This window comes from Lissotriton helveticus, chromosome 1_1 (genome assembly GCF_964261635.1).
Source record: "Lissotriton helveticus chromosome 1_1, aLisHel1.1, whole genome shotgun sequence".
NCBI classification, from domain to species: Eukaryota; Metazoa; Chordata; class Amphibia; order Caudata; family Salamandridae; genus Lissotriton; species Lissotriton helveticus.
The window spans coordinates 495,374,941-495,399,619 of NC_136057.1; the positions used below are offsets into that span (position 1 = coordinate 495,374,941).

Genomic DNA, 24,679 nt, shown 5'->3' on the forward strand with positions numbered 1-24,679 from the left:
GGCTGATAAATAATGCTGAGACTTCAAATCTTTTACTCCCTGCTGACATATAGTTGCTTGTTAGACTCCAGCTGTGCATCTGCTCTGAGTTTATTTTACAAGTAGAGGGATGCATCATTTCGGGAGATACGAACCAACTGTTCCGTCTGAAAAGTGTCTGTGGGCTGCATAATTTTTTGAGCTGCAGTAATTACAGTTTAAAAAAAAATAAGTATGTTAACTGAGTATTGGTTCTTTGGTCTGAAGTTCTGCTCATTTGTTGTATTGCATTACTTACATTGAGGCGTTCGTTTTATTGTTGGAAACTGATCTGCCACCCTTTTAACATCTCTGAAACGTTTGAAAAAAAAATCTTGGACCCACTCTTTAAGAAAACAGGAATTAGAAACTAACCCTGGGCGTAGTTTGCATAGTAGCACTACACGTAGCTGCACGTAATATACTTTGAACTACACGTAATACTGTGTAGCGTATCTGATAGCACTGTGTACTTGTCTGCACTATGAAATATTTGCAAATGGCATCTTGCACAGTGCCAGCTTTATATAAAATAAGTATCTCTATCTTTTTATGCTAAAGAGCATATATTACTTTCACAAAAGTGAACTGAAAAATTAGCAATCAGTGAGAGAGGTGATGATTTTGGGAAGAGAACCAAGTAGATGCCTTAAAAACTAAAAGCACATCTTGTTGAACAATTCAGCGGTGGTCCCATCCTCTTAGGACCACCCCAAGCACAGTTATTGGGAAAAAAAACAATCCCAACCAAAGGCCCTGCAAAGCTTTATGGGATGAGATTAGCAGTGGGCAGTGAATATTATAGTATCCAATATCAAAATAATTCTACAAAGAGCTGCAGTTCAACTAGTCGTTACTAGATGTCCCTCACGAGTCAAATGGAAATGCTTGATGAAAGGGTTTCAATGCTTTTGTATTTGACTCGTGAGGGACATCTAGTAACGAATAGTGAAACTGCAGCTTGATGTAAGAATAATTTCAATGCTTTGCATTTGACTCGTGAGGGACATCTAGTAACGACTAGTTGAACTGCAGCTCTTTGTAGAATTATTTTGAGATTGGATACTATTGGATGGTGCTGGTTTTGATGCATGTAGCCAGGGCTGCTCTCAGCAAGTAGTGGCAGAAATTGAGGGAGTTCTTAAAGGCTGTCCTGTCGGAGGTGTCCTTGCTGGTGCACTATCTCCTCTCCAGTTGTTTGCTGTCTTGTTTCGCTGTTCTGAGTTCTTGGGTATACCAGCTGGCTTTCTTGAAGTATTTTTTCTGGATGTTGCTCTTGATGCGGATGATGCTGTTGGCGCAATTTGTGATCCAGGCATTGAAGATCTTCACTCCCTGTTTGAGGATGGTGGCGGTAGCGAGGTTGGAGGTGTTGAGGGCTTCCATCCAGCTGGTCTCTGAGATTTTGTTCCACATCTGGTGGGGGCACTGGTTGTCTTGGGGGTGACAGTGCAAGGGCTGGAGATGTTGAAGTGGATGATGTAGTTTTCAGCCCATGTGAGTTCGGTGACGTGGCTGTATTTAACATGGGTGCTGGAGGTGAAAATGGGGTCCAGCTTGTGTCCTGTGGTGTGTGTAAGGTTGTAGATGAGCTGAGTCAAACCAAGGCAGCTCATACTGCTGAGGAGGTTTTCTGTGCTATTGTTGGGGTGAGCAATGTAGAAATTGTGGTCCCCAAGCAAGATGTAGTCCTTGGAGTCTAAGGCTAGGGGCACAATGAAGTCTGCGATGGTGTTGCAGAAGCTGGAATGCTGGCCTGGGGATCGTACGTGAGGGTGCCTCAGATGATTGTCCTGCCCTTATGGAGCTTGAAGTTGAGATGTTCCATGGATGTGGTGGTGTTGTCGGTGGTGGTGGTGCACCATATGGTCTCTTTGTGGATGATGGCTGTTCCTCCTCCCGGCTTGTTGGTGCAGTCTTGGTGAGTGATTTTATATCAGTCGAGGATGACACAGGTAAAGCACTGGGTGGATGTGGGGTTGAGCCAGGTCTTAATGAGGAAGGTGATATTGGGTGCGAGGGTTGTGATGAGGTCCCATAATTCGGTGAAATGCTTGCATAGTGAAGGTATGTTGAGAAGGGTGCATGCGAGTTGGTGTTTTTCTTCAGGTGGTGGCTGTGGTGTGTTCGGATAGGGCTAATCAGCAGGTTGGTGTGTGTCCTGTGGCAGGTAAAGTGGCAGTGGGTGCAGGTGAAAGGTCCTACTGTAGAATGTGGGTTGGCGCAATGACAGTGTTTGTTGCAGAGTTTGGGGTAGAGGGTATAAAGCTCTGCAATGGTGTATCTTCGGGGGCTGGAGCGCCAGGCACAGTGGTGTCACTGGCTCAGTCTGAAACAACCAGGAACTGGAGACCACAGGCAAATGGAAGGATAGGTGTCCATGTGCCTTCTCTGATCCTCCAGATTAGAAATTATAGCCAGTACATTGCAAAATGGGAGTCCATTAGGATAATCAGAAAAAAGCAGAGAAATTAAGCTAATAATAATACCTGATGAGATATGATGTGTTTTGCAGTCATGCAACCGAGGAAACTTAATTAGTATATTTACCTAGGTCTGATCACGGTAACAAATTACATTGAGTGGGTAACACTCTTATCAACTTCCCATGCTGTTGATTCAATCAAAATAGTTATGCAGCCAACCGCCATAATGGGCATTTATACATTAAAGAGATTCAGAATTTCCCAGGTTTTGAATCAGCAGATCTCTTGAGAATGGTGGTCCTATTTCACATAGTACAACAGGTGAAACCCCCTTGCCTCACCCTGCAGGCCATTTTATGATTTGTGAGTCTGATGCTATTTTTCTATACCGAAGATTCCATCAAAATCAAACAAAACTTGCAGTTCACTGTTTTGCTAACATATTCAGGCTCATTGCTTGAACCCTACAGTAACTGAGGCAGGATGCAGTTTTCAGTATAACTCTCTTCAACAGACCCAAAGAGCTGATTATCCAGAAATCCAGACCAGCACAATTATAAAGATGCAGTACTGTCCAACACCCTTGGCAACATTACAAAATAATATAATATGATATGATATGATATAATATAATATAATATAATATAATAAAATATAATATAATATAATATAATATAATATAATATAATATAATATAATATAATATAATATAATATAATATAATATAATTACCTTCTGATAATAGTTCATGATAATCAATTGATAAAGTAAATGGAAAGTTGAAAAATGTTTTCATAAATGACAAACAAGAGCAACAAGGCGCAAAGCGTTACGGTTATCATGAGCTACGACAGGGATTGCCTTGGAAAGGGCCTAGGCTGCCCAAGATGACTATTGTACTTTGATATTTCCTCAGTGCTACTCGTTTGTAGGCGGTAATGGAGACCAGATTTGTGTACTGAAAATTCAAGTTGCTTTGCCGCTCACACTTAAAAATCACATATACAAGTATTTTAATGAAAATAACTTGCCTATCTTTTGAATGTTGCTGTTTTGAGTAAAGAAAGGTTTGGACTGCTTTGCTCTGTGTGGTTCTGCTGTTCGTGTACAATTCTTCTGAAACCACAATCTTTTAAAGAGAAAGGGAAAGCCCAGCCAACATTTTTAGGGGGAACCCTGATCCTGCATGGATGTAGCATGTTAGAGGTACGTGACAGCCTTCTAGTCGCTGTGGAACGTGGAAGAAATCAGGGTCCCTATAGAAGGCTAGAGGGGATTCCACTGTAAAGCAGTAGCAACTGTTCCTGCACACCGAGACACTGATGAAAGAAGGATAAGAGAGTTTCCTTCCCCATGTAGATACTTCCGCAAATAGTGTGGGTGTCCATGTCCACTGCTCTGTCCTACTTATGGAAACTGAGGGGCATGTTATCAAGGACGGCGTTAAACATTATCGCCGGTTTAGCGGCAGAAAACTGCAGCTAAAGCGGCGATAATGGGCTTGATAATATGCCTTTGAGAATTCCAATAGAAGTCCATGTTCTGGTGTTAACATGGGCTTCTATTGGAATTCTCCAGGGCATATTATCAAGCCCATTATCGCCGCTGTCCTTGATAATATGCCCCTGATTCTTTATGTCTGGGAGAGGGAAGACAGGAAAATTGTTTGAGGCAGTATGTGCTGTCCGTGACAGCATGGGGAGTTATGAGAAGAACGTGTCTCTGGATGGCAGGACACTAGAGAGGGATTGCACTATCTCTTTTTTCGTGGGCCTATTCTAACTTGCATTTGGTTGGTCCATATATATTCAGCACAGACCATGGGGCCAATTAGGATGGCGGACGGACTTGCGTCCGTCCGCCACCCCTGAGTAGGAGGGACCGTCCGCATGGGCAGCGGCGGTCCCTCCATGGCAATTAGGATGTGACCGCCAGGGTGGCGGTCACATCCTCTATTTTTAACATTGCGGCAGGTGCAGCTTCAAGCTGCACCCGCCGCAATGTTAAAAATGCATGTGTTGCATTTACATGCACAAAGCGGCAGGCACCGCACGGTGCCTGCTGCTTTGTGTACGCAAATGCAGGGGGGTACCATAGGTACCCCCCATGTGCACCCCCCACCCCCCATTCACCCAGGGGGCCCGCAACGGGCCCCCAAAGTGAATGTCCGTATGCTTTTCCATGGCGGAAAAGCCGCCGTGGAAAAGCATATTTACACAAACATCATAATATGGCGGACGGTGTCTCATAGACACCGCCTGCCATGTTATAGCTTTTCCGTCCGCCGCTTTTCCGCCGCGGTCGGCTTCCGACCGCGGCGGAAAAGCGGCGGACGGAATTCCAGACCCACCAGCCATCCTAATTTGGCGGTGGGTCTTTGGAGTCTCCGCCGCGGTTTTTCCGCATCCTCCAGGCCGGCAGACACTTCCACCGGCCCGGAGGATGCGGAAAAACCGCCATCCTAATGAGGCCCTAAGTACACACCATGCTTGTAAATACACAGTAACCAGCAGAGGTAGGGGTTAAAAAAACATTTCCATCATCTACTTTTGTGACAGCCATGCTCCAAACACTCAGATGAAGGTTTCTTGACTTTTGTTTTAGAATTGCTGCAGCACATTGGCCCAGAGAAAGAAAAGGGAACTTATGGAAAAGGGATGTGTTGGTGCATGCCTACAATAAAACATAACAAAGACATTGCTTCAATTTTCAATGAAAAAGATACAATTAATCCCAATCGCAATAACAACCGACCTCTATATCGTAATGCTTTTTATGTGGAATCATCGTTAGAAAAATGCATGGACGAATGAAGCGGTCTGGTTTCTGATGAAAAGTCAACTTCTGCAAAACAGTTTGCATTTAAAGAGACAGTTGGTAATATGCCGTCTTAAAAGGAGATGATGCCCATACTCAAAAATATAATTAGGTGCGCAAAGCTGTGCAGCTATTTTAATGCGACATGTCAACATTAGAATTCTGAGGCATCACACACCAAAGGCATTGAACCATATATGAACCTCCGTTTCACGGCCCACAGAAAATATTCAGTCATAATGTAAACAATCTTAAATTTGTCCTTAGGGCAAGCACAGATGTTTCTGCTCTCCTCTGCGCTCTAACTAGATCTAAGCGTTACAAATAGTAGTACATGTGTACATGCATACATCCACAGACGCATGTATGCATGTGTACATACATTCACACAAACACCGATGAATACATTACCCTGCTGCTCGATGAATACATTAGCCTGCTGCACTATAAAGTGCAGCCTGTTGCCATACAGAAAGCAGTGTGCTAGCTGGCGGTTGCATTGTTTGCCTCTTATAAATGCATGTTTTCCTGGGGAGTGCAGCTCTGTTATGAGGGTGAAGAAACACCCATGGCAACCGATGGTGTTTCGGCATTCAGCAAAGATCACCGTTGAGGCTAGAGCTGATCTAGACTTTAGCTGGGGTGTTTAGAACTAAAGGTCAGTGGAGATATCATCAAAGCACAGCCCTGTTCCTTAGCTGGTATAAGTGCAGAGCTGGGATGTGTGCCTCCATCATGCTGTCTGTAGTGAATACATTGGAGGTAGCTGAGGCTAGGGTCTGGATGTATACAAAACAACATATGCTTAAACAATGCTCTTTGTAGTTATGTGTGCTCATAAATATGTTGCCAAACGCGTGAATTATACCACAAATCTAAAATAAGCCACACTTATTGTATTGTTTTTCAGCAGAGAGCAAACGTGCTGCACATTCAATGAGTATTCAAGATGACCATTGTTTTCTTTTACCGTTAATCTTAAATATTGCTTCGAATTATGACCAGTTGCTAGGGTGATTGCACCATGGCAACAAGTGCTATACATGCTCGTATATCATACCAATTAAGTGAATGTCCTATGTTGTATTTTACCACCACACTAATGACTCTATGAGGATTTTTCACAGAGTCGGACTTAGACCGAATATAGGCCCCGGCACCAAAATAAAAGTGGCCCCCAGAAATAGGTAGCTAAAATAGTGGCCCACGATTGCAAATCAGTGGAGTTTTGAACTTGTAAAGACAAGCTGTATATGGGTTTTTATAAGATATGGTCGACTGTATGCATTTGTGTTTGCTGCAGGCAAGTTTGTTGCAATGCCAGAGAAAAACCCTGTCAACTAGACTGTAAAATAGGCCCACAAACGGCCAACAGCCCTTCAGGCACTGCAGATTGCCCTATACGGCGGTCTAATACCGTTTCTTGCCAACTCTGTGGTTTTAATCTCCATTCCTGCATCAGAAAATAGCATAGTAGCATTCATGGGTACACCAAATGACCTACCAACCAAACTATTCACTAACACACCGCTTGACAGATTTGTCCATGTTGTACCGCTTCTCATCCCTCGTTGCACTGCAAGGGTTTTCTGCTTTTCTGAAAATATTGTGCACCCCCCCACACCAAACCATGCTTCTGGAAAATATATTTTCTAAGAGCTAGAGCTAGAGGGAGGGACTCATCTAAATCTACTGTTTATTGCACTACCCAATACAGGTTATTCAATGTGCAACACCACATAGCGTATTTTGCATATATTCAGGTCTACTGGAATTATGCAGTGGGAAAGGGCCAAATTATGCGACAGAGTAGAGTAAATTCTGGAGTTAGAAAGGGCAAATTATGCGGCATAATGTGGCACCTTTTTTAATAGTGTGACTTCATTATTTCATCTCTTGTAAACTTGGCAACACTTTCTGTGCAGTGGCTGCACCTCATTAGTACCACTTTAATACACAAATACAGCAATAAGCAACAGAAAGGTGAGCAGTCCAGCTTTGCATAGGACCTTGCACTGCCCGGCAAAATGTGTTGCTGCATTTTTAGTAACTTTTGCACCGCTTGAGCTAGAAACAATTGTTTTGTTAAAATCTGCAGATTATGCAGCAGATGATCGATTATGTGGCAAATGTGGTATATTTATTATTATGCAAAAATCACCACAGCTTCACAATCACATACTTCCAGTGGCACTGCTTAAATTTTATGCAGTCTGCTTGCTGTACTATGAGAACAGGGCTTGTTTTTAAGTAGCAGTTTCTCTTTGTGGAGTGGTCACATTTACTTCTTGTCCATTCTAAGCAACATTGGGGAAAGCATTGGACTTTTGAGGGTTCAGATTTCTTATTCCACACTAATCTAAGCAACAGTAGGGAAATTGTTGGACTTTGGAATGGTCAGATTTACTATTTGCACTCCAATCTAAGCAACAGCATGGAAAGTATTAGAATTTGGGGTGGGGTGTTGTTTTTCAATTCCTGCTCCAACCTAAACATCATTGGTGACAGTATTAAACTTTGGAAGGGTCATATTTACTATTCCCACTCCTACCTGAGCAACAGTTGGAAATGAGTTGGACTCTTAAGGGGTAGATTTACTATTCCCACCTCAGTCTAATTAATAGTATGGAAAGTCTTGGACTTTTGGTGGGGAGGGTCAGAATTACTTTTTCCACTCCAATCTAAGCAACATTGTTAGACATATTGGACTTTAAGGGGGTTACATTAATATTTCCATTCCAGCCAAAGCATTAGTAGGAAAAGTGTTGGACTTTAGAAGGGCCAAATTTACAATTACTAATCCAACCTATGCAACATAGGCAAAGCAAGGGACTTTGGATGGGTCCTAATTACTATTCCCACTCCAATCTAAGCAAGAGTGCGGAAATTGTTGAACTTTGGAGGAGCCTAATTTATTATCCCCACTCCGACCTAAGCAATAGTTGGGAAAGCATTGGACCTTAGAGGGTTCATATTGACTACTCCGACTAAAACCAGGACAACGGTAGGAAAAGTGTTGGACTTTGGAAGGGTCACATTTACTATCTTATTCCAATCTAAGCAACAGTAGGGAAAGCATTTGACTTTAGGGGCAAGGTTTACTATTCCCACTCCATCCTAGGCAATACTGGTAAAAGTATTTGATGCTTATGGAGAGAGGTATATGTCTAAGTTAGCTTGTCTTTCATGTGTTATGTATGAAATGGTGAACGAGATTCACGCCTGTTAAGAATTTCCAGCTTAGGCCTTACTAAAGTAAAGGAATGTTTTGAAGAACTTTAGGGATTGCAGAGAACCAATCACGTCTGTGCAGATGTTTCCATTCGATTAGTCCAAAAAAGCCCAAAGTAGTCATACTAACACTCAGGAATATTTTCTGAAGCAATTTGTGTGGTACGTGTATATGTTATATGTGTATATGTTAGCACCTAATTCAATGTAATATTTGTGTCACTGACTACGGACAATGCAATGGTATGTTGTTGCGTTGAGCATGTGATGAGGTACTCCTGTCAGAAATATAACAATAGTTCTCGATGCAAATGTGATGCCTCCTATGGATATGTTGGACTAATGGCTGCAGCCTCCTCTTTGAACCTTTAATCGGTCACCTGATACATTAATCAAGTAAAGGTTGGAACCATAATACTTACAATGGCCCGCTCTCTGTCTCTCAGTGTGAAATCAGATGCCCACTCAGCTGGGCTGTGGAAAATCTTTTCACTCAAAAGTAAACAAATATATATACTTTTGAGCAGATTTCTTTTTGCCTTTTCTTCATAACAGGTTCATAAAACAATTTTGCTCTATACATTGTGGAAGAGATATCCTGTGGTGACGGGAACAAGTCACCTTTGTAACAAAAACAAATCAGTTCATAGAAAACAAAAATCAGTCTGTGATAAAACCTAATACATTTGCTATTCCTTGATGAGAAGTATGCCTGACCCGAGGGTTAGTTCCACTATCTGAAGCACCGGCTTGTAAATTCTGTGCAGCTCATAACATAGCTCTGTTGGTCATTATGTCATAGCATATATCATGAATCTCTTGTAAAATATCTCTTCTGTTTTAGATTCTCAAGTAAGGATTTTTTGGCTTTCATGCAATCCGAGGTATACCAAGGATTGTCTTTTGATTTCGTCTGATGGTTTTGCTTATGCTTCTGTCTTGTAACTCCGGTGCAAAATGGTTCTAGATTTATAACCAACAGTTGGTGCATTGCAATTGCAGTAGCTGAGGTTCCACTTGTTTCTGCATAGGGACCTACGACCTCAGCGAATGCCCTGTAGATATTGGTCATAGTCTCTATGTTATCTGTAATACAGGGCCATTTAACCACTATATGGTTGTTTCCTATTATAGACTGGGCTTTTGGAGAGCTTATTTCAGATAGCTGGCTCCCTGTTGCGTAGTCTGTTACTTATAAGCAAAGGGGACAATGGTCACTGTTGTCTCTTGCATCTATCTTAAAGCTCAAGATTCTGAGCCAGCTGTGCATGCTGTGCATAATGTAGTCTATTCTGGATTGTGAACTACCCCGTTTGAATGTATTTAAGGTGCAATTTTCACTCCCATTACTGGACACCCTTCCATTGCATACACTTAACTTGAGTTTGTGAGTGAACTGCATTATCTGTACTGCAGCATTAGTACACAGTTTTGACAATCCGGCTTCTAGCTGGGGCAGGCCCTTGGCAAATCCCCTATCTCTGTTAGCATTTCTAGTCCATTTAATGGCTTTTATGTGTAATTGAAATCACTGCGTACGATTGCTGTGTCGTGGATTTACACAGTCCAGGGCGTTACCTAGTAAATCAATAATCTGAGAGTTTAAGTTTTGCCTAGTGGGTCTATTGTAGACATTAAAAAGGTACAGATTTGTATTATTGTTAATTTTTGTTTCTAGATGTACTGCAAGGATATCAGCTGAGTCTATAGTATAAATGGTAGTTCCTATTCCCAAGGTTATTTAGACCCAAATTATGAGCCCCCCCCCCGAGGCTCTGTCTCTCTGTGATGGGATAGCGTTTGTGTAGTATGTTTTATATCCTAATTTGTAGAGGGGTGTCAATAGCCATGTCTCCTGGAAGAGGCACAGATCAAATTTTTCAACATAGTTATGCTAGTCTGGATCCTTTAATTTTTGTTTTAAGCCTGCAACATTCCATGAAACTATGGCTAAAGGTGTGCGTCCTTTTGTCAGTACTATATGGGTTTTAGTAGATCCTTCTGGGTTTGGTTCTACATCTTTGATTCCTTTTGTTTCATCATTTACTATGTTCTGCGTTAAATGTCCACATGCATCCTCCTCATTCGAGATTGTGCTGCCCCAGTGATTCCCTACCTGATTTGATTGCTTATCTATTCTCAAGTTTGCCTGTTCTACCGTACTCAGTCAATCTACTAATTCAAGGTCTGACATTATCTGGCCATGTGACTCTTCGTTAACAGAACAGAGTCAGCGCCTTATTCGTTGTGCTAAGATGTTGAGTGGACTGTGCAGTTTAAAGCACAGGTCACCCCATACTATTTTCATTACAAATGTTTGGGAAAACAACACTAAATTTACAACCGGGTGTATATTTAGATTCAATTGGCATGCTTAGCGGCTCTTGACTGCTCTATCAGATTAGCTTCACAAACCATATATTCCTAATTTGAAGGGGCTGAAGTCTAAACATCCACCTTGCTTGGTAGGGTCGCAGTATGAGATTGCAAATAAATGATTCATTAAACCTCTATATTATGTGAAGCAGCCATCATATGCTAATGAATAATCACTTAGAAAACACTTAATTTGGCATTGCATGGCTCGATAAAATCGGGCAGCATGTTCCCAAGATAGTGCAATATTTCCACGTTCTGGAATGTATTTTTTTTTGTTTTGTTTTTTTTAGTTTGAAAGCTTTATTAACAAATAAAAATGGTAAACAATAATAGACATCAGCAGAGAGAAAATTCAAAATATCAATTCTGATACAACTCAGTACTAATGTCTAAACAGGGAAATAAAGCATTTTATGAGATTTTCAGATTCTAAGGGAGGGGGAAAGGGAAGGAAAGGGAGAAAAAGGGGATGCTACAACTTAATAATGTCATACAGGAAAAAACGGCACTACAAAAAGAGTAATTAACCATACAATACAATACTATGTAAAAAGGTATTATATTATAAAAATTGCAAAAAGGAACATTAAAGAAACTATAGGAGAGTAAAAATCCTTCAAGGCGGTTTAAAATTTTCTGAGGTGGTGTGACTAGGCAAATTACGAGTTAAATGATCCAGGTAAGTGGATTTATATAATAAATGCATTTTTAACTTGATACTGTCTCTAAAGAATATTTCGCCTCTTGTACAAAGGGTTTTAGAGTTCAGAAACCATCTAAATCTGTAAAACAGATATTTGGGAATGCTGAAACCATTTTTCCTATGTATTACACACATTTAGCCATTCAGAAAAGTGTTTTTGCATTGATAAATGTGTTTAGAAATGGCTCCCATTTCGCTATTTGGAAGGTTCATGTTGCAGGCTTCCTTTCTAAATATCAAATTGGTATGTTGTGCATCAATGTTTCGCAACCAAAATCTGGTCACAAGACATTGAAACATTGCCCACATGTCAAAGAAGATGGTAATCCATTCACTTAGGACACCCCTCGCCTTTTCTGAATGGCAAAAAAATGGAATATTAGGGCTTAAACAGTGATCCATGGGACCACTGCCAACTCTCAAACAAGCGGAAGAAAAGTAAACTTTTCATATTAAACACAGTCCGATTTTCATTAAGAAAAATGGGCTGCATTAAAAAAAAATATATTTATTTAAAAGCAATCACAGACATGGTAGTCTGCTAACCCCAGTAACTTCCAATTGTCCCGAGTCTCAATTGTAACCTACCTCATTAATATTCATGAGATAACTCGGATTGCAACCCATTTCAACTTCTTATTTTGTTAATTTAGTGCTCACAAAATGTTAGTTTGCAATTGGTAGCCACTTTTTTGCAACCACATTAATAGTACTTGAGACCCCTAATTCCGGCATTCTGTGTAAAAAATTATAATGCAATTTTGAGTGATATCTGGGCCTGGTGGGTCTGTGTGCTGTGTGTGGTGAGTTGTGCTAAGTGTGCAAGAATCTGGGTTTAACTTCCTCCTAAGTGACTAGTTCGAATCTCAACAGTTCCATTCAGCACTTCATTCTTCCGAGGCTGACAGAATGAGTGTCACTGAGATTGTTAACAGCAAACATCCTTTTTCAGTTAATAGTGCCAAATGACCAGAAGGATTTAACGTGTGCCCAAATTCACCAAATACACTTTGAATGATAGATTAGTGACATCTTTATAGCTCTTTTCATGAGATTTCGTACGCATTTCACTTGTTTGGGTTTTCCTACTTCCTGTGAAGTCCACAATTGTGACATCTCTCCTAGATTTTCACTCCTGTGATTTTATGTGTTCAAAAGATTCAAGCTGTAGATTTTACTTCAATGACTAAATGTCTCAATAAAAATGAGCTCCAGTGTATTTGATAATATAGGAGGTGTGTACGATGGTGGACGGACTTCAGTCCATCCACCATCGTATCGGGAAGGGGGAATTACGATGCGACCTCACCACAGTGGTCGCACTCCCCATATTTCATATTGCGGCAGGTGCTGCTGGCAGCCGTGCCAGCTGCAATCTAAAAACAGCACGTATTACATTTCCCTGCACTACATGGCACCATGCGGGGCCTGCCACATGGTGCAGGGAAATGTAAGGGGGCACCATAGGTCCAATAGGTGCAAATACCTACTGCCCCTGCATAAGGGGGACCCGCAATGGGCCCCAAAGGCCATTCCCGCCAGCCTTTTCATGACGGATGAACCGCCATTGAGGAACCAGCATCGTAATCTGACCGGCGGTGCCCGGTAGGTACCTCATGCTTGTATTACATGCTGGGGACCTCTGCCGCAACAGCGGGCTCAAGGAGCCCACTGGATGTTTGTTGGTCGGAGTTTCCGGCCGCCACAGTACCACCCGCCATAAAAATATGGTACCCAAGAGTGACCTTGTCGCACAGTGGAAGCTGAAACCAATATGCGGGCACCACAAATGTGGCAACTGCGTGTCGTGTTCCAGTACGCTAGAAGGCGACACATTCACGAATAATGGCATCAGATGGAAGCATGAATGCTTCACTAATTGCAAGACTCGCAATGTCGTCTATGCGGTGGTTTGCCCTTGCAACAGAGTATATATAGGCAAAACAAACCAGCCCATTAATGCTCGGATCACCCAGCACCGATCTCGTCTCAAGAAAAAAGTCTTGACCGCCCCCATGGTGGAACATTTCATCAGTAACGGGCATTCCGAGAATGACTTTAAATGGACCACATTGGCATGGATTGACCCCAAAAATTTTCAAGACGTGGACGCAATGTTGTTGCGCAAGGAGGCGTATTTAATCCTCAAGTTTGATAGCGTCAATAAGGGTCTGAATAGCCTGAGTGAAATAAACAGGGCTTAAACAACTTGCAAGTTTTTTGGCTTTTTTGTTTTTCTCAAAAACTCCATGTCCCAGAATGCACCAGAAATTGTCTTTAAACAATCGACTTTTTTCTGAAACTACAGGTCCCAGAAAGCACTTCAACCTGTTTGCAATTCTGATTGGCCCCTTACGAATCACATGATCCGTAATTCCAAACCGGCGACTGCCAGGGACATTCACATCCCTTTGTCTGCCGGTCTGGAGCAAGCACACTGCGCGGAGGTTTATGAATATTTGCGGTAAGCTTGGCCCCTGCCAGTAATTGGAACTGCTACCATTTCAGATTGGTAGCACACAGGACAGCGCATTAACGCGCTAACACGTTCCTTTCTTTGCCCCCATAGATTAACTAGGCGACTTACTGCTTGGCAAAACACGGTATCAGAAGTAGAACCCCTATCGCGGCCACCGCAGACCGGTGTCCAAGTAAGTGAATCATTTAGGGTGATGACCAGTAGCGGTGTACCTGTGTGTCACCGAGTGAGCAGTTTATTAAATCACGCCTTGTCTACTTGTTTCAGAAACTAAATGAGCAGAATCTTAAGTGCTTAAAGACACCGCACAGTTTGGCAAAGATTTCACGAATCATGCAGGTAAATAACATCAGTCCAACATCCTTGGGTAAATGGGGTCTCCTTTCTCACCCCGCTGGACTTGATTTACTCCTTACTCTGTTGCAGCGTAAACCATACAGCCTAGACGACATTCCCATATAAACAGGAGTGACTGTGGGCAGGATTTATACAAGGTACGCTTTATTCTGTCACTCGCGTCGTTCTGAGAGTAGTGGCTAGAGGACCCACTTTTTAGTAAATACTTTGTTTTGTTCTTCTTTTTTCAAAACAGTTCCCATGGACTAGATTCATACTGCCCTGACGAGAATCCTGCAAGTCACTAATCAGGATTCGAAACGCGTCGCACCCCCCTTTTTTTCTCATTCACTGGCCAGTTGGCCATTGTTATTGGTGCAGAAATGGGCAATGTTCCTGAAATTTAATTGATTGTTTCTTGTTCAGGTCGTGGGAGTTGAATTGGTTTTGAAAACATTTTTGTCTTCTTCCTTTTCGTTCATAATTGTTGGGAAAAGTTTTTCATTATTCACAATTGTGTAAGGTCATGTGGTCCATGTTCTATAAATGTATTCATGGTGATATTTATTTATGGTAAAAAGTTTCTTTTTTGTTAAAATGTTTAATATATGTTTGTTTCACTGTATATATGTATAAACTGTTGGTTTGAAATTGTATATGGCTAAGACATGAGGTTGATAGTGGCCTTAGTTCTGCTTTTTCTGAATATCTTTTTTGTAAATTGAGCAAAAATTGAAAACATAAACTGTTTTTGGGTAAACTAATAAATTGTGGTTTACTTGTACATGAATCAGTGTGTACTGTAATTAGCTCGGAGGCATAGGCAAATATTTCTATTTCATAAAAATATGGCAGGCGGTAAATGGTGTCATGGTGGCAGTGAAGCCGCGACCGACAGCCTGTCGGTGACGGTTTCACCACCATCCTAATCAGCCCCATAATTTAGAATAGTAACCATGCCTCTTTGAGTTTTTAATATCTGATGAACCTCAGGTACACGGAATTAAAGTGAGAGCAGCAAACTTAATATATGACTGCATTATTGCAAAAAGAGTCCCTGAACCTAACATTAAATAAACAACAGTTTTCTCCCCAAATGTTAAAAGTGAAATCATTTTAAAAGTGGAAATAATTTGGCAAGTGAAAAAATTAAAATCACTCCTTTATAAAACATTTCTGTCAGTGTATTTGATCAAATAAATGATTTTACTCCAAAGTCTATTGAATACACCGCACTTTAAAGGTATGGGTTTGAAAGGCATAATTATGACTTAAATTACAATAATTTTCTGCTGTTCTTTGAACATAATGCATTTTATGAATTCCTGTCAGTGGGAAAAACATTGCGGCTTTCTATCATGTGTATATTCTTGTTACAGTTATTTGAAATATCTGATTTCGGTATTTAAATCTGATCAAGCACAACTTTAGGTTTCTTATTTCTGAAAATAGAATTGTCTTTAAATGATTGCATTATGCACTAATTCTCAATGAAATGTCAGCTTAGCTGCTGGAAGGGTAACATGCATAGTTCCTTATGTCTGCCTCTTCTTTACCCTCAGGAGTCCTGTGCCTGCCCGACAGCCTCAACCTTCACAGAGAACCCCAGCGGTCCAATAAATCTGGAGATGGCCCGATGTTCAGCCAATCCGAGTTAAGAACCATAGAACAATCCTTGCTTGCTACACGTGTTGGGAGCATTGCTGAGCTAAGTAAGTTCAAATTGTATTTACTCGTTCTTTATTGGCACTCAGTGTCGTTTGCCATACTTGACTATTGATTGTACATTCCCAATGCAAGCGATAATTGGTATTTCGAACTAATGGCCTAATTTACAAGAAAGTGTGGTTTAGCGTGACAACACAAGCCCTTTGGCTGTGCCACAATGCAGCACTTTCAAAGCAAATCATAGGAATGCATCATATCTACAAGGATATGACAGATCCCTTTGGTCTCCCCTGCACTGGTTCGCAATTAACGGCCATGTGCTGATGCAGGTACCCTTGTACCATGGTGCAAGGATGCCTGCGTCGCGGGCACGATTGCTAATGAGCCGGAAGGTGTCCCTTCCTGCACATAAACAATCTGAAATGGCGTTTTTCAACTTCTATGTGTGCTGTATTAGCCCACATAGAACTTGTAAAACGTCATTTTTTTAAATGATTGTTTATGTGCAGGAAGGTATACCTTACTGCACATAAACAATCATATGAGGTGCAGTAGAAAGAGGAAGAAAATGAGGAGAAATGATTACATTTCACCTCGTTGCGCTTCCCTGGGGGGTTGTAGCATTCAGACACATTTCCTGGTTTACGATTTCGGGTCAATCTGGAAATGTGTAAGGTTCCATGGGTGTTGTGTGGGAACACCCACAGCAACATATCATGGAACTTCTCTTTCACTTAAAGCGCTGTGTGTAAAGGGGCAATATTTACAAGGACAGGAAAAGCCATGCACTATCATATTATATATATTATATTGTATATATGGGGCAAAAGAAATGCACTGCTAGTGCGTCACAAAAAGTACTGCACCGGCGAAACAAGGTGCTTGTAAATAAGCCCCTATATTCTTTAAGTCGCTAGCCATTTTGTAAAAACAGCAGTTAATTAAAGGTATAGAACTTGAGTGTTGTTGCTTAGTATACCAAACCCTGGTGCTGTTCAGTGTGAATCGGTTTTCAGATATAATTTTATGAGCAGGGTGGCTTTAGGAAAGTACGACTGATGCGTCTGCACTGGGCGCTGACCTGGGGATGGGGATACTGACCTCCAAGGGGGTAGGAAGGGGGCACTGTTTTTAGCAATAACTTATGATTTAAAAACACCTGCGGCAGAGTTCCTTGTGCGTCCAGTTTTCAGGCAGCATTACAAATATCTAGATAACACTTGAGATAATGTTTCTGCACGAGAGAGCGATCAGAGTTTTGTCCAGTGGCAGTTTTCACTTACCATAAAGTAGCGCACAGGGTTAATATGCCTGCTGCAAGGAACTCGTACCATGCAGATCATAGATCTGTTGTTTATGTGGATAGAAGAGTGGATTACTTCTTTTGTCACTGAGATCATTTTGTCACATCAGTTCATAAGATGCAACCCTAATATAGAACAGTGACTTTTACGAACTCTAATCACAGAGCTGCATGCAAAATGCATAAAATAGGTTAGGAACTTATGTTTTTCCCCAGCCTTTCATTATCTACTCCTAATGTTGCTAAACATTATTTTTTGGGGTAGAGGGGCATTCTTATTACTAAAGCCAACCTTTACCAGCACTTTATAACAAATTAAATGTATGTGAGTGAGGGGCTATGGAGAGATGAGGGGCACTTTTTGCCCGGTCGTCATGAGGGAATCCGAGGAGGAGGTCATGGGAGAAGGCTCCATAGATGATTGTCAAACTGGGCACCAACAGCGGTAAAGGTGTCCCTGCTTATGAGTATAATGCACCATGGCATTTGTACGTCACATGTAAAACGATGCGAGGAGTGGCCCTGATGCTTGCGATTTACAAGTACATTTAAGAACGCTTAGTGACTTAACTGATGAAACTTTGTGCGCCACATCACAAGTCAAATGGTATGTATGGCATGTATTTGTTGGTTGGTAATACTGCACCCGGTATTAACGAGACCATCCACTTCTCTAATGCTAGGTTACAGTATTAAAGTAGTGAATCCACATGTTATTCTGGAATTTGAGGCCTTATTCGGTGGAAATATTCTTCCAGATTTAACCAGTGGGATTTTCCTACAGAAACTGTTCAGGCAGTGATGCATGCGGTGTTACAGCATTTGGTAAGCTTTGCAGCAAAGATACCTCAGGCCCTCGGTATGTGCAATAATATCATTAGAAATGTGATGAAATTTCATTCATGCAGAACCAAGAGGTTTGTGTTAATTATCTTGGTCAAAATTAAACTTTTTGAGGCCAAGACTAGTGGTGTTCTTTGATCATATGATTGTTATGCTTTTGATTGATTGGTTGAATTGGAATTTTGAATAGGACACAGAATGGATGTATTAACTACAAGGCACTTAGAAACAGGGATAGGCATAAGTGACGTAATTCTGTCTAGCGTGATAGCACATAATTACCACAAAATTACTCGCAAATATGCTTTATGTGAAAAGCATAATCTACCACTTTGCACTATTTTCGCATTGAAAATGGTTTGAGGTGCATTTTGCGCCAAGAAAAAAGCACTAAATGCTACAGGATAAACACAGTAGTAACCAGCAGCCACGCGCTCTCTCTTATTTCAATGATCCTGTGCTCCTGAAGTAAGAATTTTGCCCCACATCACTCTTAATTACTGAAGCTAGAGTAATCTTGTAATTTCAGTCATTTCACCTCAGAAGAGTAATGCATAACTACTGAAATTACTCTGATTACTCCAGAGTAATTGCAATTTTGCCCAGGCCTACTCAGAAGACTTGGTTAGCCTGATGATGCTCATGGTTATTGCAAAAGACATGTCTTCAACAATTATCTATAATGCAAATTGTTTCTGTAGATTTAAACTTGTATTTGTATGATCCTTTTCTTCTGGGAGACATTTATACAAATGAGTCCAGACCAGCTACCTCACAGTGCCTCCATAAGCCCTCTTACCTTACCAAGGAGCGAATAGTTTCTAGCAACTATCGAACATGACAACCCTTGATCCTTTAGGGATCGTGGAAACAGTACAGTACTTTTCGCTCAGTCACTCGTGCTCACGTAGTCTCAGAGAGATACACAGAATAAACAGTAGGGATGTTTTCAATAAGCATTTATTGAACCAGCATGTTTGCTGCGGCAATCATTAGACAGACCATCAAGAAAATGGGGAAACCCATAAAGTCGGCAGACCTGGGTGATAATTGTTATTCAAAGACAATGGTCTCAGACTATTATTTTTACTAGAACAGAATAAATCAATTAGCTATTCGAACTTTCTCCTATTAATTGGGCATATACAACAAATTTGCCCGGTCCAATAAATGTACATATTATCCACAAAAACAAGGCAAAAAACAGCAACAGCAATAATTCAAAAGTTATGGGGCAATTTTAATTCAAATTCATTACACTTATGGCTATCTCATTGTGAAGGCGTTTATAGTTGCCCAAAGAAAATGTGCAAGAAGATAGAAATGTAGAGTGCTTGATAGAAAAGATTGAAGAAGGAAGCATAGAGTATTACAATATTTACAAATTTATATATACAATCGGTCAAATTTGTACAACAATTAATTCCTCAAGGTCCTGGTGTGTATTGCAAAATCTAAACACAGTTTATCTTAAATGGAGACATTGCTTCCAATCATGTATTGCACTAAGAAGTGTATAACACCATCCAGGACAAACTAGAGCGTCGACATTTCGACTCGTCTTGGAGCCTTTAAGGTAATTTTAGACCGGGGCCTTGCGAGTCTTCATCAGGACTGCGAATTTGGGCAACCAAAGGAGCAGCACAAGCCCTGAAACATAAAGAGTATATATATCGTGCTGTTGCTTTTTTTAGGGTGCGATCATTCATGTATCGCAAGTACCCATGGTAAGGAATTGCACTTACCCAATGGTAGTTGGAAAAAACCTTTTTATTCTTGGCTCCTATTCCGCTGGTAAGTTAAGTACCTAGAGACATAACGGAGTGGTCATTAGACCTATCCTATAACAGTTTCCAAGTCACTGCTCCCACCAAAGATGTCTGTATCATTACCTTTTGGTTAAGGCGGGGCTGAAGTTATAGATCCTCCAATTTTAATACTTGAATTCGAATTACAGTAGACCCTGTTATTTTGGAACATGGGCGAAGGAAAGAAAAGGGCGTTTTAATTACAAAAACGAACATAGATACATGGTTTCTCAGCATTCAATGCACCATGTCAAAGATGGATCTTACCAGTAATATACAGGACGAGCTTGCCTACATAGTTGGTTAGAATACGTTTGCTTCAATCCTGTCGAGTTCGAGGGAGTAGCGCTACCTATAAGTTAAGTGGAAATTCATCACTACCCATACCCTAATTAATACACAGAGTACGAAGCGGAAATTCTTAAGTTACACTCACCGAGTCAATCAGTGTTGATCGCACCCACTCCGTCTAAAAAGCGCATAACTGCCTGCAATGTTAAGCGGAGTAAGAGTCACTGATCCGCACATATTTTAAAAACGGGTGCACGAGGAGTTGTATAGGAGGTTCAACTCACCTAGCTAGTCAAAGTCATCACCCAAAAGTTCGGCGTTAGCTGTGCGCGGCGTCCACTTGCTCAGCTCTCCAAAGCAATCAATAGAGAAAAGGGACTGCCGGCGGACAAAAACACTACGTGCCCGTCAATGGAAACAAAAGACGGCTCTTAACAAAGTCCTGTTGGTTCGAAACAAGTGTCGGCCATTTTACATTGGGGGCACGATCAACGAACTGGTGCAGACGTCTAGAACCAGTTATGACAGTCCCAGTGTATTTCACTAGAATTCGGTATTTAATTACTGGTAGTGCAAGACACAATTATTACTTGAGTCTAGATCAGTGTAAACATTTAGGCTGGTAGAAGCACGTAATTCCCAACAGAGAAGGGGGTCATTATTATAATGTGGGCCGGTGCAGTCGGCTAGTACCTCTTTCAACACTCCAGATACATTGACCTGAAGCATAACATCAATGCTTGTATCTGTATGAACATGATCAGACATTCCCAGTAGGTCATGTATACCTGGACATCATACGACATCCATTAATCAACACCAAATTAAAAGCATCATTGGAGATAGATGGCAATCTCAAAGCATCATTAGAAATAAATGACAAAACATATTTCCATGTAAAACAGTGTGATCCAGGGTACATATATCATATTAAATCACGATAGTACAACTGTGTAGTAACTTCACACACATATTGCTAAGCTCTCAGGATAGACACCTGTCTATTAATCTCCTCCTGTTCGTTCAGTCCTTGGTTGACCGTGTTAAGAGAATATATCCACTTACACTCTCTTAAATTGAGTACATTTCCAAAATCACTCCCCCGAACATTCATGGCCACTTTCTCTAACACCCACCATCGAAGACTGTCGCAATCATGACCGAAGGTGGTGAAATGTTCGACCAGAGGTGCACCTGGTGTTTTGCATCTAATGCGGCTGCAGTGCTGACAGAAACAGATGCATAAAATTACAAGCACCAACAGAGTAAATAAAAGGTAGAGTTGTACTATGGTGCTAAAACTGTGAATATATGGAGGCATATAGATAGATGAGAGTAGTCAAATGTACTCCTACCATGCATACCCTAAGTGTACCTAAATGTACCTAGCATGTATGTGGGTTTAAGGCCAAGGATCATCTAGGAAAGAGCCAACCCCATTGCCTGATGGGAGAGAACAAAAGACCCTGTATTGGACACCCCGCAAGGGATGTCAGGCCACTGCATGCTGGAGTTTCTGCGTGCAGGTACCTCAGCCTCTTGTGTCAGCGTGGAAGCTTCGCCTCTGGTTACCCAGCGAAGATTTTTTTTTTTTTATAACCAACAGGTACCCTCAGGTGTTCTACCTAGATATGGAATGGTTGCCATTATGTACAGTGGGCCTGTCGTCCAAGGATGACAATAGTGGTATCTTTTATACAGAGTTATTATACAGAATATGTTCATCCTGCTGTGTACGTCCTGGGCAGAAGATTAGGATATGATACTAAGAATCCTCATGCAGAATAAAAGAGGCCAGGTTCAAGGAAACTGATAAACATTTATGCAGCACATAACTGGGTAAAAGGTCAGTGCTAGAACCGTTATGCTGAGCAAGGAAGTACAAATGTAGGTAAAAGGTTGTGCAGGTACCTAGGACTAGATTGGGGTACATTGTAGTTCATAACAGTAACTAACTTGAAAGTGGTCAGTGACTGGTAGGAATCATGGAGGGCAGTGACACAGTCTTCCAATTGGTAATAGAATTCAATTACATGTACAGCTCATGTCTGAGAAAAGGAAGAGCCCCCGAGTAACATGCTCTATTGTGAAGGATTTTCAGTGAGATTCTGACACCAGTTCTTGACATCTGTGGTGCAGAATTGTGCAGTATTCCACGCACTGTCAGACACTATGATATCTTGGGAGGCCTAAAGGGACGCCGGTGTCAATCAGTTGCAGATTGGAGTAGTTCTGTGATTCATTCTCTTTTGTATGGCATATCAAGGTACTGAGAACTTAATAAGGGTAATTTGTTCAATTACACTTCTAGACACTTTACATAGTTTTTGGGGTTGGGGCATGATAATTGGTGTTCTTTATTACACAACACTTCATAGTGCATAGCTGCTATGTCTTACTGCAAGCAATTTAATAGTGTTCAGTTAACAACATCAGCAGAGAAGGCTATGCTGGCATGCTAGAATTTGAATCTGTGATTTGCAGATCACAGCAGATGTCAGAAGTGTGTGTTTAATGTATTGAGTCATACGATTTCAAGAAATGAATAACAATCAAAAGACAGTATCTGTGGCCAATATCAGAGATATATTGTGAACTAAATCCTACCCTGCAACTAAAACCACTGAACTATCTTGAGTTGAACTCATTAAATAAGCCCTGGCTTAATTAGTTAGAAAAGATTTGTCCCACTTAGCTCTACATTAGCTATGTAAATTAGATGGACGCCATATGTTAACCCCACACAGCTGTGATTTCCTCACAGTCAGGCAAGAAATGTCATCCTAGCATCCTAGCTCCGCCTCTCAGGAGACAGATGCCAATGGTAAGAGTCTTCAGAGGCGGGGAAGGACTGGATTGTTAAGATGCGTTTGGGGGTCGCAGTGTAGAAGATACAAGGGTTATGTGCTAATGGGGATAGCGCACTATGTAAGGCAATATGGTACGCACAATTAAACAGGTGCAAGAATATGGGAAGACCTGAACACAAGAAAATTGAAATAAGATAAGTCGATCATATATCCCTAACTAGGAACCAATAACCTGTTTCGTCAGGTGCTGCCCAAAACTGGCACAACCACAGGCCATGGGCACATTCATGTACACACTTAACATGGCCCCACTGCTTTCTGCTTTGCCTCTTCCATGCTCAAGACGGCTCCCGGCCGTCATGAGTCATGGTGGGCGTGTGCTGATGACGGCCGGGAGCCGTCATGACCACGCCCGCGATCGGAATGTTCAGCACTGCGGCAGAATTCACGCCGCAGTGATAAGGTTAATCATTCACTTAGACAGGCACACCAAGATATAACCGGAACTTATAGCAGTACATACTATACAGTGTGACAAAAAACGATGGTATGGTAGGCACTACAAGGAAGACATGACAAAAACTTTTATCAAATTCTCATTTTATTAAATAACCTCAATGATATGGTGAATCGTATCAGCCTGTAATAACTGTATTCAACTATTTTCCACATTTATTTGTACCGTTTGTTTGTTACATTACTTATAAGTAATAAGCACATGGCATGCTTGGAGTTCATTCCAAGAAAGAAGGAAACTAACTTTTAAAAGTGAAATATTATATACCACTTAAATTATGCTGTGCGGTTAATCAGAAGCAGCATGTTGGTGCGTTTGTTTCACAGTGCAGATTCCACATTAATTTTGCATAGCTTCAAACATGGTAAGAAAGAAAAGATAGCCAAGAATTCTAAAGCATGTAGGGCAAGGTCGATGGTGCGATCTTTAATATAAGGAGTAAAATGTAATCTGTTATTCTGATACTCAATAAAGGATATCAACCTTCTACCACATTTGCCTATTTTGCCACTTAACTCCTCTCAGACTTTCAATAGCCCCATAATTTACATTACAGGATACTTTATACACATTATAAAACACATAGAAGACTATATTCTCCCAATCATGACGTGTAAGGTACTAAAGAAACATGAATTGTTATTTGGGGTTGGTAACAACTCACATCACGGAATAATAATACTAACTTACCATGGTGAACCCCAAAAATCACTAAATGTATCTGAGCTTGACCCATGGTAGCTTTGGTTAAAGAGCCAGCAGGCTTAGCAGTGTAATGTATTTATGCAAGGACAAAACAGTAATAACTACAAAACACCAAACAATGAAAATCCCAAACCAATTTAAAACAATAGAATACATTTTAATACAAAAATGGCACTAAAACAACAAAAATCCAATAATGGGGATATTAATTTTAAAAGATTGAAGTACAAATAGAGCCTGTCTGAAAATAACCTCTTTTGTATGATCACTTCCATTTTTGGGGGGAATGATGCTTCTGTGTTTTTTCCTCTCTGAACAGGAACTCCTCTAACCAGACGATAGTGC

At 41.0% G+C, this 24,679-nt stretch overlaps 1 protein-coding gene across 1 annotated transcript in view; it reads left to right on the forward strand.

Annotated features, from left to right (window-relative positions):
• ABTB3 (ankyrin repeat and BTB domain containing 3) overlaps positions 1-24,679 on the forward strand; it is a 778,151-nt gene that overhangs the window by 375,107 nt on the left and 378,365 nt on the right. The window contains exon 2 of the mRNA XM_078673942.1: positions 15,952-16,101. Within this exon, the coding sequence (XP_078530068.1) occupies positions 15,952-16,101 (150 nt within the window). The remainder of the gene's footprint in view (positions 1-15,951; positions 16,102-24,679) is intronic.